Source organism: Oncorhynchus mykiss, chromosome 28 (assembly GCF_013265735.2).
Source record: "Oncorhynchus mykiss isolate Arlee chromosome 28, USDA_OmykA_1.1, whole genome shotgun sequence".
Taxonomy (NCBI): Eukaryota; Metazoa; Chordata; class Actinopteri; order Salmoniformes; family Salmonidae; genus Oncorhynchus; species Oncorhynchus mykiss.
Window position 1 is genome coordinate 14,854,093 of NC_048592.1, and position 14,866 is coordinate 14,868,958.

Consider the following 14,866-nt stretch of genomic DNA (forward strand, 5'->3'; position numbering starts at 1 on the left):
ATGGGCCTCTTGGCTGCATCTCTGATCAGTCTTCTCCTTGTATGAGCTGAAAGTTTAGAGGGACGGCCAGGTCTTGGTAGATTTGCAGTGGTCTGATACTCCTTCCATTTCAATATTATCGCTTGCACAGTGCTCCTTGGGATGTTTAAAGCTTGGGAAATCTTTTTGTATCCAAATCCGACTTTAAACTTCTTCACAACATTATCTCGAACCTGCCTGGTGTGCTCCTTGTTCTTCATGATGCTCTCTGCGCTTTTAACGGACCTCTGAGACTATCACAGTGCAGGTGCATCTATACGGAGACTTGATTACACACAGGTGGATTGCATTTATCATCATTAGTCATTTAGGTCAACATTGGATCATTCAGAGATCCTCACTGAACTTCTGGAGAGAGTTTGCTGCACTGAAAGTAAAGGGGCTGAATAATTTTGCACGCCCAATTTTTCAGTTTTTGATTTGTTAAAAAAGTTTGAAATATCCAATAAATGTCGTTCCACTTCATGATTGTGTCCCACTTGTTGTTGATTCTTCACAAAAAAATACAGTTTTATATCTTTATGTTTGAAGCCTGAAATGTGGCAAAAGGTCGCAAAGTTCAAGGGGGCCGAATACTTTCGCAAGGCACTGTATCTCAAGAATGATCAATCAAAAGAGGATGCACCTGAGCTAAATTTCGATTGTAAATACAGTACCAGTCAAAAGATTAGAAACACCTGTTCATTCAAGGGTTTTTCTTTTTTTTTACTATTTTCTACATTGTAGAATAATAGTGAAGACATCAAAACTACGAAATAATGCAAATGGAACCAAAAAAAGAGTTAAACAATTCAAAATATATTTTAGATTCTTCAAAGTAGCCACCCTTTGTCTTGATGACAGTTTTGCACAGTCTTAGCATTCTCTCAACCAGCTTTACCTGGAATGATTTTTCGACAGTCTTGAAGGAGTTCGCACATATGCTGTGCACTTGTTGGCTGCTTCTCCTTCACTCTGCGATCCAACTCATCCCAAACGATCTCAATTGGGTTGAGGTCAGATGATTGTAGAGGCCAGGTCATCTGATGCAGCATTCCATCACTCTCCTTCTTGGTCAAATAGCCCTTACTCAGCCTGGAGGTGTGCTGGGCCATTGTCCTGTTGAAAAACAAATGACAGTCCCACTTAGCGCAAACCAAAAGGAGGGATGGCGTATCACTGCAGAATGCTGTGGTAGCCATGCTGGTTAAGTGTGCCTTGAATTCAAAATAAATCACTGACAGTGTCACCAGCAAAGCACCCCTACACCATCACACCTCCTCCTCCATGCTTCACGGTAGGAACTACTTATGCGGAGATCATCTGCTCACCTACTCTGCGTCTCACAAAGACACGGCGGTTGGAACCAAAAATCTCACATTTGGACTCATCAGACCAAAATACAGATTTCCACTGGTCTAATGTCCATTGCTTGTGTTTCTTGGACCAAGCAAGTCTCTTCTTATTATTGTTGTCCTTTAGTAGTGGTTTCTTTGCAGCAATTTGACCATGAAGGCCTGATTCACGCAGTCTCCTCTGAACATTTGATGTTGAGATGTGTCTGTCACTTGAACTCTGTGAAGCATTTATTTGGGCTGCAATCTGAGGTTCAGTTAACTCGAATGAACATCCTCTGCAGCAGAGGTAACTCTGTCTTCCTTTCCTGTGGTGGTCCTCATGAGAGCCAGGTTCATCATAGCGCTTGATGGTTTTTGCGCCTGCACTTGAAGAAACTTTAAAAGTTCTTGAAATGTTCTGTATTGACTAACCTTCATATCTTAAAGTAATGATGGACTGTCATTTCTCTTTTCTTATTTGAGCTGTTCTTAGTGTTATCTTCTCTATACCACCCCTACCTTGTCACAACAATTTTTGTTTTAATTTAACTAGGCAAGTCCGTTCAGAACAAATTATTATTTACAATGACAGCCTACCCCGGCAATGCTGGGCCAATTGCTCGCCACCCTATAGGACTCCCATTCACGGCTGGATGTGATACAGCCTGGATTCGAACCTGGGACTGTAGTGACTCTAGTGCCTCTTGCACTGAAATGCAGTGCCTTAGACCGCTGCGCCACTCAGGAGCCCTATATAACACAACTGATGGTCATTAAGAAGGAAAGATATTCCACAAATTAACTTTTAAGAAGGCACACCTGTTAAGTGAAATGCATTCCAGGTGACTCATGAGAGAATGCCAAGAATGTGCAAAGCTGTCATCAAAGCAAAGGGTGGCTTCAAATATATCTCAAAAATAACATATATTTGTTTAACACTTTTTTGCTTACTACATGATTCCCTATTTCATTATTATTTCTTAGTTTTTATGTCTTCACTATTATTCTACAATGTGGAAAATAGTCAAAATAAAGAAAACCCCTGGAATGAGTAGGTGTGTCCAAACTTTTGACTTGTACTGTATGTAAATAAGGTATCTGTTTTTTATTTTGAATAAATGTAGCAAATTTGTCTAAAAATCTGTTTTTGCTTTGTCATTATGAGGTATTGAGTGTTGATTGATAACAAACAAAAAATATTTAATCCATTTTAGAATAAGGCTGTGATGTAAGAAAATGTGGAAAAAGGGAAGGGGTCTGTATACTTTCCGAATGCACTGTAGATAAGCTACATGGGAGTCATCAATGGGGCTAGCGTTAGCGCTGCTGTGTGGATATGGATATAGATAGATATGTTAAGGTACATGGAAGTTGTGAACTCTCCTGCACAGGGTCACAGTGACCTCCATTTTGATCAACATGTGATACTTTTTCTCGTGAGGGTTTGGAATGTTTTGCTTACTTACTGCTTATCAGCCAAGCAGGAAATGAAAGGATTGCCATTGAAAACAAGCAGAATTATGCCCTTCTTTACTTTGACTGCTACCCATGAAACAAATGGATTCATTTTCTTGATAACATTTTCCCCTCTAGGAAGGAAAAGCTGCACATTTCAAGGCCATAATGACCAGATCCTGTTATGGAATATATTTATTGTTAGCGAAGAGGAAGATAATTGCTCTTTGGGAAAAATCAGATGCTAAAGAACAGGAACCGAGCGAGTACTATTGTGGAAGAACTGCTCCATTCATTTGAAAAACATTTGGTTTGTGTTTGAACTTCCCCTCTGGCACAGTTTTGTTATTCAAAAGAAAATAAATGGGTCTAAACCAGGGAAGTGGGGAGACAACATCCTGTAGTTTTCATTCTGTGACCACCATGCCATCTTTAAGTGATGTTTTAATTTGAATGAATCTTCATATCATCTTGATTTTTTATGGGTTGTCGCTTGTCCTTACTTGCCGTCAGCATCATATGCTTTTCTTGCCCCCGTTTCTGCCTGTATGCTGCAGGTTTTAGTAGAAGTTATGAGGGATCACATGTTTCTTTTTTTTCTTTTCTTTTTTTAAGTGACAAAGGTCTGACATTTGACTTGTTTCCACGGATACAGGCCATTGTGGATACGGTTGACAACCTCCTGAGGCCGGAAGCCCTGAAGTCCTGGGAAGACATGAATTCCACGGAGCAAACGCACGCCGCCACCATGTTACTGGATACCCTGGAGGAAGGAGCCTTCATCCTTGCCGACAACCTGATTGAGCCCGCTGTAGTCAAAGTGCCTGCAGACAACATAAGTATGTTTGTTTTTTCTACCCCCCCCTGCCCATCACTCATAAAAAGGAAAAACTAGACAGACACGTCTGCCAGTTACAATCCACAGTTTTAATGATTATTTTCCTTTGTATTATCTCCCCCTGTCTTGGAAGAAAATTACTTTGACCTCAGTACTAAAATTGCCTTTTTTTTCTACAGTTTGTTATGTTCAAGGAAGTGGAAGTTAACATTCACAACCATTCTGTAGAAACATACTTCTGCTAGGCCCCAGGGCTTCTTTTCCATGGGCTTATTCATTCTAGACAAGAACCTGGACAGCTATTCCTCCAGGAGAGAGGCAAAGTGGTTTTTAGAAAGACCAAATTTAGTTGAAGTCACAGTAGGAGGTTTGATGTCTCGCTCAGCGCCAGGCAAGCTAATATGTTCTCACAGGCAGTTTATTAGCAATGTGATCTCATTCATTTAAGTCAGCTTTGTGCAGTGAACTGTCATTTTCCCTACACAAGCCTCTTTGTTGCTATGGTTATGAGTTCCCCGCTGCCTTTTTCTTGCATAGTTAAGTAGGGGCATTGAATTTGTTCTGCAAGATGAACTGTCTGGTCCTCTCATGGAAAATCAATTGAATCATTTGATACACTACATGACCAAAAGTATGTGGACACCTGCACGTCGAGCATCTCATTCCAAAATCATGAGCAGTCGGCGTTCCAATTCATCCCAAAGGTGTTCGATGGGGTTGAGGTCAGGGCTCTGTGCAAGCCAGTCAAGTTTTTCCACACTGATCTCGGCAAACCATTTCTGTATGGACCTCGCATTGTGCACGGGGGCATTGTTATGCTGAAAGAGGAAAGGGCCTTCCCCAAACTGTTGCCACAAAGTTGGAAGTACAGAATTGTCTAGAATGTCATTGTGTGTTGTAAAATTAAGATTTCCCTTCACTGGAACTAAAGGGCCTAGCCCGAACCATGAAAACAACCCCAGACCATTTTTTCTCATCCACTAAACTTTAAAGTTTGCACTATGCATTGGGGCAAGTAGTGTTCTCCTGTAATCCGCCAAACACAGATTTGTCCGTCGGACTGCCAGATGGTGAAGCGTGATTAATCACTCTAGAGAACGCATTTCCACTGCTCCAGTCCAAAGGCGACGAGCTTTACACCACTCCGATGCTTGGCATCGCGCATGGTGATGTTAGGCTTGTGTGCGGCTGCTCGGCCACCGAAACCCATTTTATGAAGCTCCCGACTAACAGTTATAGTGCTGACGTCGCTTCCAGAGGACGTTTGGAACTTGGTAGTGAGTGTCGCAGACCATTTTTACGTGCTACACACTTCAGCACTCGGCGGTCCCGCTCTGTGAGCTTGTGTGGCCTACCATTTCGCGGCTGAGCCGTTGTTGCACATAGGCGTTTCCACTTCACAATAACAGCACTTACAGTGGACCGTGGCAGCTCTAGCAGGGCAGAAATTTGACAAACGGACTTGTTGGAAAGGTGGCATCCTATGACGGTGCCACGTTGCAAGTCACTGAGCTCTTCAGTAAGGCCTTTCTACTGCCAATGTTTGTCTATGGAGATAGCATGGCTGTGTGCTCGATTTTATACACCTGTCAGCAACGGGTGTGGCTGAAATGGCCGACTCCACTAATTTGAAGGGGGTGTCCACATACTTTTGTATATATAGTGCATTCTATACGGTAGCTATGTCCTCTAACCCTGCCTCAACCCTTTGTCGGTAAATGGTAATTACAAGCGGATAACAAAAACCAGATGTACTGCAGCCAGCTAATGCAAAATGTAATCATTTGCCTATACACGCCATGTATAGTTAATCGTTGCGAACAGGCTCTGTTTATGTGCTTTTAGCACACAGGGCCTCAACAACAGATTTTAAAAAATATACATATATATTTCTACTAGTAGTAATATAACTAGTAGAACTATCCCAATCTCTGACAATGCTACGTGAGGACTGAGGCCCCGGGACAGTCTTCTCTGCAGCTCGCCTGATGAGCAGCAGGAGATAAGCCCAAAAGGATCCCTACTCCTAATTAACATAGTTTCCTGATTCAGGCTGAAACACAAATGGCACCTTGAGGCGAACGTCAAGGGCAGGAGGAGAGAAAAGGGTGGTGGGGGTGGGGCGGGGGGGGGGCGTTTAGGATAGAGGGAAAGAGAGAAAGAAGGAAGGAAGCGAAGGAAAGGAGAATAAATGTCAGAGGGAGAACAATTCCTCATCTCTGAGTGTCAAAAGCGATCTGTGGTGAGGAAGTTGAGGCTGGTTCTGACAGGAGGGAGTGTGCTGATACGTGCGTCCTCCTGACCCCTCCGTAATTCCAAACATCAAAGAGAGAGAGAGAGAGAGAGAGAGAGAGCCATCCGGCAGCTGGCACAGCACAGCAGAGAGGAGAGCAAGAGAGAGAGGGAGGGATAGAGGGAGCGAGAGAGAGGGCAGGGGGTTTGCTGCAGGAATCTAGCAGGCTTTCCAGAGATTTGCTCGCTGGCGAGGCCAGAGTTATCTGAACCCACAGGGGGAAGAAAAAGCCCAATGATATTTTTTATCTTATGAATATTTGACATTCATGCTTCAGCAGGTTGGGTGGTGCTGTGCTCTCTCTCTCTCCATCTCTCTCCATAAGGAGCTCTGTAGGCCAGGGTTGCGGGGAACAGCTCAGATCCTTTTTTTTTACAGTAAATAGTGCCGGATGGGATATTGACAATGAGTTTGGATTCTCTAGCTGGAACACTTGATCTGGTTCCTCCCTTCTTTCACACTTCCCAACCTTTATATCAACGCTCTATTAAACTCTGCGTGTTGCTATTGAAACGTGACCTGTCAGTAATGTATACTACTACCGTTCTCTTCCTCCCCTCTCCTCCTCTTCCCCCTCTCTCCGTCTCCTCCTGCTCCTCTCCCGCTACCTCCCCCTCTCCTCCTCTTCCCCCTCTCTCCGTCTCCTCCTGCTCCTCTCCCGCTACCTCCTCCCCTCCTCCTCTTCCCCCTCTCTCCGTCTCCTCCTGCTCCTCTCCCGCTACCTCCCCCTTTTCTCGTCCTCTTTTAGTGCTGGATGTGTATGTGCTCAGTACTGATGGCCAGATGCAGGACTTCAGGTTCCCCCAGACCAGCAAGGGTGGAGCCTCCATTCAGCTGTCTGCAAACACAGTCAAAGTCAACAGTAAAAACGGTAACAAAGGGGGGGGGTGTATGAATAAAAATGAATGAATGTGATCACGCTGAAGGAGCATTGCCCTGGCCCAGCGGCCAAAGTATAGAAATTAGAAGCAATTTTATACATTCACAATGCCACCATAAATCTTATTCTACCATGTTTTTTTCCCCAGGTGTGGCCAAGCTGGTTTTTGTCCTCTATAAGCACCTGGGCCGGTTCCTCAGTACAGAGAACGCCACTCTCCGAGGAGGAGGAGGACGTAACCTTTCAGACCTGACCGTCAACTCACACATCCTGGCCGCCTCCATCACCAAGGAGTCCAGCCGCGTGTTTGTGTCTGACCCCGTCATCTTCACCCTGGAGCACCTCGACGTGAGTCCCCCTTCCCCTTGGAAAAACCCGGGGGCTCTAGAGTCAGGCCGTGGTGTGGTTCAGTGCAGGGGGAAATAGTGGGAAAGAGGAATGGCTGTGTGGTCTTTAGTAGCTGTGGAGGATAAATGCCAATTTCATAGGATACAGCTAGCACGGCTGTAAAATATAAGTAGGTGTCAGATCGGGAACTCCCACGGTATGTACGCTTCTGTTAGTTTACATGGAAAAGCTATCGTGTTTGTCATGCTATGATATGTCAATATGCTGGAATGGTTTATAATTGCACTTGACACGACAGACAAGGTGGGATCCATCCATAGGCCTAAGCAGGCTAACTTGAGTGCTATCTTGTGTATTCCAGTACTTAGCTTTTTGCTACCATAGTTATTTGCCATGGCAGGCTCGTCTGCCTGCTGTTATTGACCCCTATGGAAAATGACATAGGCACATAGTACGCATATGTACTCTAAAGTCATCTGTTAATTGTTTCCTTGTTTTGTTTTGCTTTGCTTATTGAGAACTACTACAACCCAAACTTTTAGCTAGTGGTTTAAAATCAATGTCTATGTTTTTGTTATTTTGTTATTTTTCTTTCTGTAGAAGGAGCACTACTACAACCCCAACTGCTCATTCTGGAACTACTCTGAGAGGAGTATGATGGGCTACTGGTCCACTCAGGGCTGTAAGCTCCTGGACACCAACAAGAGCCACACCACCTGTTCCTGTAGTCACCTGACCAACTTCGCCATCCTCATGGCCCATCGAGGAAATGTGGTGAGTGGCCTTCTGTGGGTTTTCTCATGCTGTGTGGTTGGACTCTACTGTATGTATGTATGTATGTATGTATGTATGTATGTATGTGTGTATGTATGTGTGTGTGTGTGTGTGTGTCTGTCTCATCTAGGGAACATGGTGAGTGGGTGGTTCTGATTTAAACTGAATCCCAAATCAACCCCTAGCTAGCCCCTAACCCCCAAGACACTTGTGTAGATTGGAGATGTGTAAGAAATATGGTGGAATTTCCCCAATACTCTGTGGAATTGTAACCATATTGCGGACACCTATCCAATCCTCTCAGATCTCCATAAGGAGCTAGGGGTTGATTTGGGATTCAAGGACACTCGTAGTGGCTCTGCCCCACCTATCCAATCCTCTCAGATCTCCATAAGGAGCTAGGGGTTGATTTGGGATTCAAGGACACTCGTAGTGGCTCTGCCCCACCTATCCAATCCTTTCAGATCTCCATAAGGAGCTAGGGGTTGATTTGGGATTCAAGGACACTCGTAGTGGCTCTGCCCCAATTCCTCCCCCACTGTATGTATTTTATGTATGTAAATATGGCTAGAGTAAGATAGTCAACTCAGAGGCTGATTAGATTTGAGGTGGGGGGGGGGGGGGGGGTGAGGAGAGGAATGCTGTTAATGTATGTGGAGAGAAACAGAAGGAGGCTGTCACTTACTTTTCCGGGAGTAAAATGCAAGAGATGGCAGACACAAGATAGTGAAAGTTAGCTCTGCCATTATTGGAAATAAAGGACATTTTACCTATGTTCCGTGACTAATAGCACTCACGCACGTCCTACACGGGGAAACGTACACGGCGGCCCGGTGTCGTGCTTCTTTATTTTCCATTTCCACTCGACGACGTGAAGTGGGTGAGATCCATTCGCAAGCAAAATGCAATTACAATCCAATTACATGATAAATATCATGTGCTGTGAGCATCCTACCCAGTAATAAACGTGGAACATAAGTTTGTGGTGTATATAATAACATGTCCCGACTCATGAACTCTTCCCGCGTCTTCCCCTCGCAAACCCCGAACCTTAAAACCCTTCACCACAAGGAAAAACCAGAGCCTGTGGTTTAAGCCATCCCTCAGTCACACCAACCCAACTACTCACCTCAACTACAACTCCTCCTGGCCTGCCCTTAATAAAAATTAGTCATGTCACGGAACGGATTACCTCATGTTCAGACCACGATCCCTGAGTGATATTCTGTATGGTTGAAGGCTTCTGTCTTATAGCCTACATGTCCACATTGCAATGTGTTCATTTTCCTGGGTTGTGACACACACTGCAATCAACTCTTCACCCAGCGACGATACAGAGCTCTGTGACAGCTTACTAATGACTTTTTTTTTTACATTGGCCCGGCACATGTACACGGATCTAAAGACATGTCATCTGTTTCCTACAGTAGATGTTGAGTGAAATCCCTCAGTGAGTCAGGGCGTCGTGTTATGTCAAGGTTCATTGATGGGGACATGAAGTCTGTCATGTTTTAGGTCTCCCGGCAGGTGATTTAAGTGTAAACCCTCTCTGCTGGGCTGCTGTGTGTTTCTCATTGGTTAACTAGAGGTTGAGTTAAATCTCTGTACTGTGTCATATTAGCTCCAAGTTTACTTCAGATTATATACTGATACATATTGATACATGTTGGGAACGGCATTTGTACAAAGTGGCCTGAGTCAGGAAGTTGGCGGCTGTTCTGTGCTAGATACTGTTGTCTCTGTCTTCCTACTCATTGTATTCCCTGACCATCTGAATACAATAAAAAGGTATTCACAACAAAAAAAAGCTTTTGGGGTCTAACCATGTCATGTTAGGTCCTCGATTCGCCAGGTTCTTGGTTCTAACCCCCTCTGTGTGTCTCTGTCCTGTCCACCAGGTGGAGGGGAGCGTCCACGAGCTGCTGCTGACGGTGATAACGCGGATGGGCATCGCTGTGTCTCTGGTGTGTCTGGCCATCAGCCTGTTCACCTTCTGCTTCTTCAGGGGCCTGCAGAGTGACCGCAACACCATCCACAAGAACCTCTGCCTCAACCTCTTCGTGGCCGAGCTCGTCTTCCTCGTGGGCATCAACATGACTGAACCCAAGGTAAGGAGCATGGGCACCCCGTCAAGTATCCGAGTGGGCTTAGATGCACCATTGTTTTGTTCCCAGGGGAATATGCTCCAGTTATCTATTCTTACTCTTCCATTGAATCAATGCAGTTTCAGTGCCACTGTCCTTTTACCTCTGCGTGTGTGTAACCTCTAAATGTGTCCCCGGCTCCCAGCTGGTGTGCTCCATCATCGCGGGCGTTCTTCATTTCTTCTTTCTGGCGGCGTTTGCCTGGATGTGCCTGGAGGGCGTGCAGCTCTACCTCATGCTGGTTGAGGTGTTTGAAAGCGAGTTCTCCCGCAGGAAGTACTATTACGTCTCCGGATACCTCTTTCCCGCCGCGGTGGTGGGAATCTCGGCCGCCATCGACTACCGCAGCTACGGGACACAGAAGGCGTAAGTAACACTAGATGTCATCTTTAGGCAGGGTCTTTTGTGATCTTTCTTGACTCCGAATGCAGTAGTTTATGTTTCTGCTAGGGCTGTCAAACGCTACAAAACATTGTATTGAGTTAATCGCAGGATTTGCTGTGATTAATCGTAATTTCAGAATTTGCTCGAATTGAGCTGTAATTTGAAAACATTTTATACAAAGGCATTACAAGATATTGACGTCTTGATTTTGTCCAAAGGAATGATAAGCAAAATCAAGTAGATTGATAAAGCACACTTTCTTTAACCTAAATGTCAACTTATTTTGACATCGCATTGTCGTTTTTAGCTGTATAGATGATGTATTTTGGTTGTTTTCAGTGTATTTTTAATGCTTTCAGACAACACAATTTAATTTAAAAAATCATTAAAAAAAAAATTGCACTAAAATTACAAATAGTTAGCGCAAGTTAACTGATTTACTCTGACAACCCTATTTTACGCACGTCCAGTAACCTTCAGGTGCAGGGTACGAAAAGTTGAGTCAGAGGAAGACCTTGAAGTGGAAACGTTACACAATAAAACTGTGGGAGCATTCAACAGTATCTATCTTCCTTTCTTTGTGCAGAGAGCATCAGGTCTCCCAGGCCAGCCAGCTCCATATCAAGATTCCTTTTCTTCCCCACAGTGCTAATGAGAACTACATCACAGGCCCTAGTCTCCCTCTGCCTCCTGGCAAATTTATACCCTGTCAGAGAGGAAAGAGAAAAGCTGTGAGCAAAACCACTACATTAATGAATTCTCTGGCTGGTTGGTTGTGCTGGTCTGGTATTTTCTCGGAGCTTTTTTTCTCTCTTGCCTTTGCGCCTTCAAACTTTTATTCTTCAGTGGCCGTTATCCAAGAACAAGCCTTATGATTTGTCGTAAGCCTTCCTTAAATAGGGTGGTTTTTTTTTTAAACATTTTTGTGGCTGTAGTGCAACAGTCCCTGAATTTGAATCAACATCTCCTCTGATGATACATACAGTAGCTTCAGCACAACACATTTTGTTGAAACTGTTTGTGACCACGTTTTGACTGTTTAGAGTCTAACGTAGAGCCAGACTGCTCTCTCAATTGTAGACATTGGTAGCCTCTGAAGTCGTGCAGGCAATACCAGTGCTGTTGTGTGGCTCGCAGCCAGAATGTGCTCAAGGTCAGGTTCTCTCTCTTCTTTGGTCACGAAGGTAAATAAATCACTGTTCTATTGCTGTAGAAGCTATATAATCATGCCATCTATCTCGTCTAGAAGCCAGGCTGGTTAGTGATCAGTAGGATACGATGTAACAACTGCCGCTGTGTTCTTAGAATGTAATTGCAGAGATGTTACAGTCACAGTGGGAGAGCCAGAATAGCTCATTTGCTCTTGAGGGATGGCTATCACCTGATCACATGACCATGTCCCATTGCAGCTGCTGGCTGAGGGTGGATAACCACTTCATTTGGAGCTTCATAGGACCTGTCACCTTCATTATCATGGTAAGCCATGTGTGTGTGTGTGTGTGTGTGTGTGTGTGTGTGTGTGTGTGTGTGTGTGTGTGTGTGTGTGTGTGTGTGTGTGTGTGTGTGTGTGTGTGTGTGAATGTAAATCCGGTGTGTGTGTATGTTTCATACAGTATGCCTGCGTCTCTGTTTTAATATGTATATATATCCAAAAAATGTTTTCCTCAAAGAAATGTGCAGTGGGAAAAAAATACATGTATTTTTTAATATATTTTTTTTCTCGTCTGGTCACTTATCTCTTGCTTTCGCTGATCAATTTGCGTGAAAGGAAAGTGGTCCATTATATCTGACATGAGGACATCAGCAGCCATTCAGCTGTAAAGTCCTATGAAATCAGTCTAGTCAAGTGAGCAGCAGTCAACAGCTTAGCAGTTTTTTTTTGTGGAAAGAGTTGCGCATTGTGGCAGAATTCCTCCCTTTCACACACTCAGTCGAGGAGGAGGAGGATAAGAGACAATCTCAGGCATGAAGGTCATTTGCTCAGTTAGACAGAGGGGGTTGAGGGAGATGGGGAGAGACGGATGAACATGGAAGTAATGAGTGGGTGGGCCAGACAGCCATTACCCACAACCCCCTGGCCCTGCCGAGGATCATGACGCATCTGCAGCCAATCCCTGTTCCACGGACATCTCCGTCTTCACCTCTTAATATTTCACACAGGCTGCATGGAGTTCACACACACATACATACATTTGTATTATTCGCACAGAAGACAAGTGTAAATGTGTACATACTGTGTTTATACAGCACATGCCGTGCATAGATACCCAAGAAAAAGTGTGTTCTGGTTTCTGTAGATAGTGGGATGCGGGGGGAATTAAGGACATGTACAGTTCGGTGCCTCCCTGCCTGCCTCTATGCCTGCCTACCTACCTGCCTGCCTGTCTCATCAGATCTGTGTCGACACTGGTGGCTGTGTTAATGCATCTCCAACAACTCGACTCATGCGGACCTAAATCGGCCCTAGTGGCTAGGAGACAAAACTCCACATCTCTCTGATCTTAAACCCCCTTATTTGTATTTTCTCCTCTCCCTCTATGCCTCTCTGTCTCTGCCCTCTTTCTGTCTTTCTTCACACGTTATTGGTTTATTTTTTAAAAGGGAAGTACATAGCTACGGCTCTACTGGACTGGTGTATTCATGTTCTAGAGTGAACAGCTTTCATAAAATTCTGCCCACAAATATATTGTATTTAATAAACTTGGGACCGTATCTCTACTAGAACAGTATTGCTTTTTGTTCTCGCAAACCCATGAAGTTTTTGTCATTTATTTTCTTTCAGAAAGATTGGTCAGGTTTCAGAATAAATAGGCTGGGGGGGCAGATTATGGTGAAGATTTGAATAATTTATAATTGAAGATATGTTTTTTTTTTATAGAAGTATAAAAATAATATATAGTATTTACTGAATATTTACTGAATAGTTTTTTTGGTGAGGTTTTAATGTGGTAGTGACTGAGCCAAATTTAAGTCTCCCCCCGCTCATAGAAAAAAACATCCTGAAGTCATGGAAACCTCTCTGAATGTATAGCTTAGAATATGGAGCTGTTTTTCCTGGCTCTAGACGTTTGTTTAAAAAATATGGCGCTCTGCTCTGTCTTTTCCACCCTCTCTCTGTTCTGTTCTGTTCTGGCCGTATTAGATTTACACTCTCGCTCTCGCTTTCTCTCTCGGTGAGGAATAACACTCTGCGTTTGGCACCCGCCTGCTTGGCTAAGTAAGGCCTGAGGTTGTGCGTTGCATCAGCCATGGGAGTGGGAAGGGGCTTCCCAAGGCACTTTATCATAGCCAGTTTTAGTGGGGCTGGAGACCGAAGCTAAGCCACAAACCTCTCTATTCTCACTTTTGGGAGGCAGTCTGTTTTACCATTTGCACAGGAGCTTGAATGTTTCATATCCCTCTTGGTAAGACGTCCTAACTTTGGACGCTTGCGATTGTGCCACAATCACTACAGGTTAAGCATAATTACCATGCATGATCTCATAAAGTCACTAAAACGTGCAGGGGACATGCTGCCAGTTACATTTCGGAGAGTTTGTCCTGTTTCTGTGTGCAAATCACCCTTTTTGCAGTTTTAAGTTGCATCGAAATGTAGGCGACATGCTTTGCTGCGCCTACCATGGAATGAATGCCACGCCCCAGTGTGATGCGCTAAGCTCGCTGTGCCTCTGTTTTGACAGCTCAACCTCATCATCCTGGTGGTGACCATGTACAAGATGGTGAAGCACTCCACTTCCATGAAACCCGACTCGACCCGGCTGGGCGGTATCAGGTGAGGGGGGTGGGGGGTCTCTGGAGGTGATGTGAAAGCTGGTATTACTGGTTGTGTCAGCTCAGTTTTGTGTGCTGTCCTATTCCCAGCCATGGCCTTGTTTGTGCAATGTTAAAGGGTGAATTTGGTGTATTTGACCTTTAGAATTACATCTCAGTTACCCATAACTGGAGTGGACAAATATATATTTACTTCAGATTCTATCCTCACGTGTTGCCTTTTTAGTTGGTGTTTATGAGGGCCGTGTTTGCGCTATGCAGGGTTTATTATTGCCTCTTTTATTTATTCAGAACTGCAACCCTGACCTCTTGTATTAGTCGCTCCTGTGTTGGCATCATTTTCAGGTTCCTCTGGAACCCTAGCTCAAATATATATGATTTAAGGGTGATGGGGGAGGAACTGGAGCTGTGCCCACATCTTTATTCAAACATCCACTCAATCCAGAGAATTGGATAAAAGAAAAGTCCCTAGCCAGTTTCTGTCCTAAAATACTTGTCAAACAATAACTGTGAGACAGAATGACATGTGCCATTCCTGTGTTGTGTTTTGGACTTCATGTAATCCCCCAAAAAATATTCATTTTGTTTTTTCGGCTTTTAATACCAGCAAAATTGTTTAATTGA

At 44.2% G+C, this 14,866-nt stretch overlaps 1 protein-coding gene across 17 annotated transcripts in view; it reads left to right on the forward strand.

Annotated features, from left to right (window-relative positions):
• The window catches only part of LOC110508614 (adhesion G protein-coupled receptor L2), a 107,880-nt gene that overhangs the window by 80,092 nt on the left and 12,922 nt on the right, over positions 1 to 14,866 (forward strand). For all 17 annotated transcript variants that reach the window (XM_036965913.1, XM_036965915.1, XM_036965912.1 and 14 more), the window contains 8 exons: positions 3,466 to 3,649; positions 6,690 to 6,812; positions 6,970 to 7,169; positions 7,770 to 7,943; positions 9,842 to 10,051; positions 10,233 to 10,453; positions 11,881 to 11,947; positions 14,152 to 14,243. In XM_036965913.1, the coding sequence (XP_036821808.1) occupies positions 3,466 to 3,649; positions 6,690 to 6,812; positions 6,970 to 7,169; positions 7,770 to 7,943; positions 9,842 to 10,051; positions 10,233 to 10,453; positions 11,881 to 11,947; positions 14,152 to 14,243 (1,271 nt within the window). The remainder of the gene's footprint in view (positions 1 to 3,465; positions 3,650 to 6,689; positions 6,813 to 6,969; positions 7,170 to 7,769; positions 7,944 to 9,841; positions 10,052 to 10,232; positions 10,454 to 11,880; positions 11,948 to 14,151; positions 14,244 to 14,866) is intronic.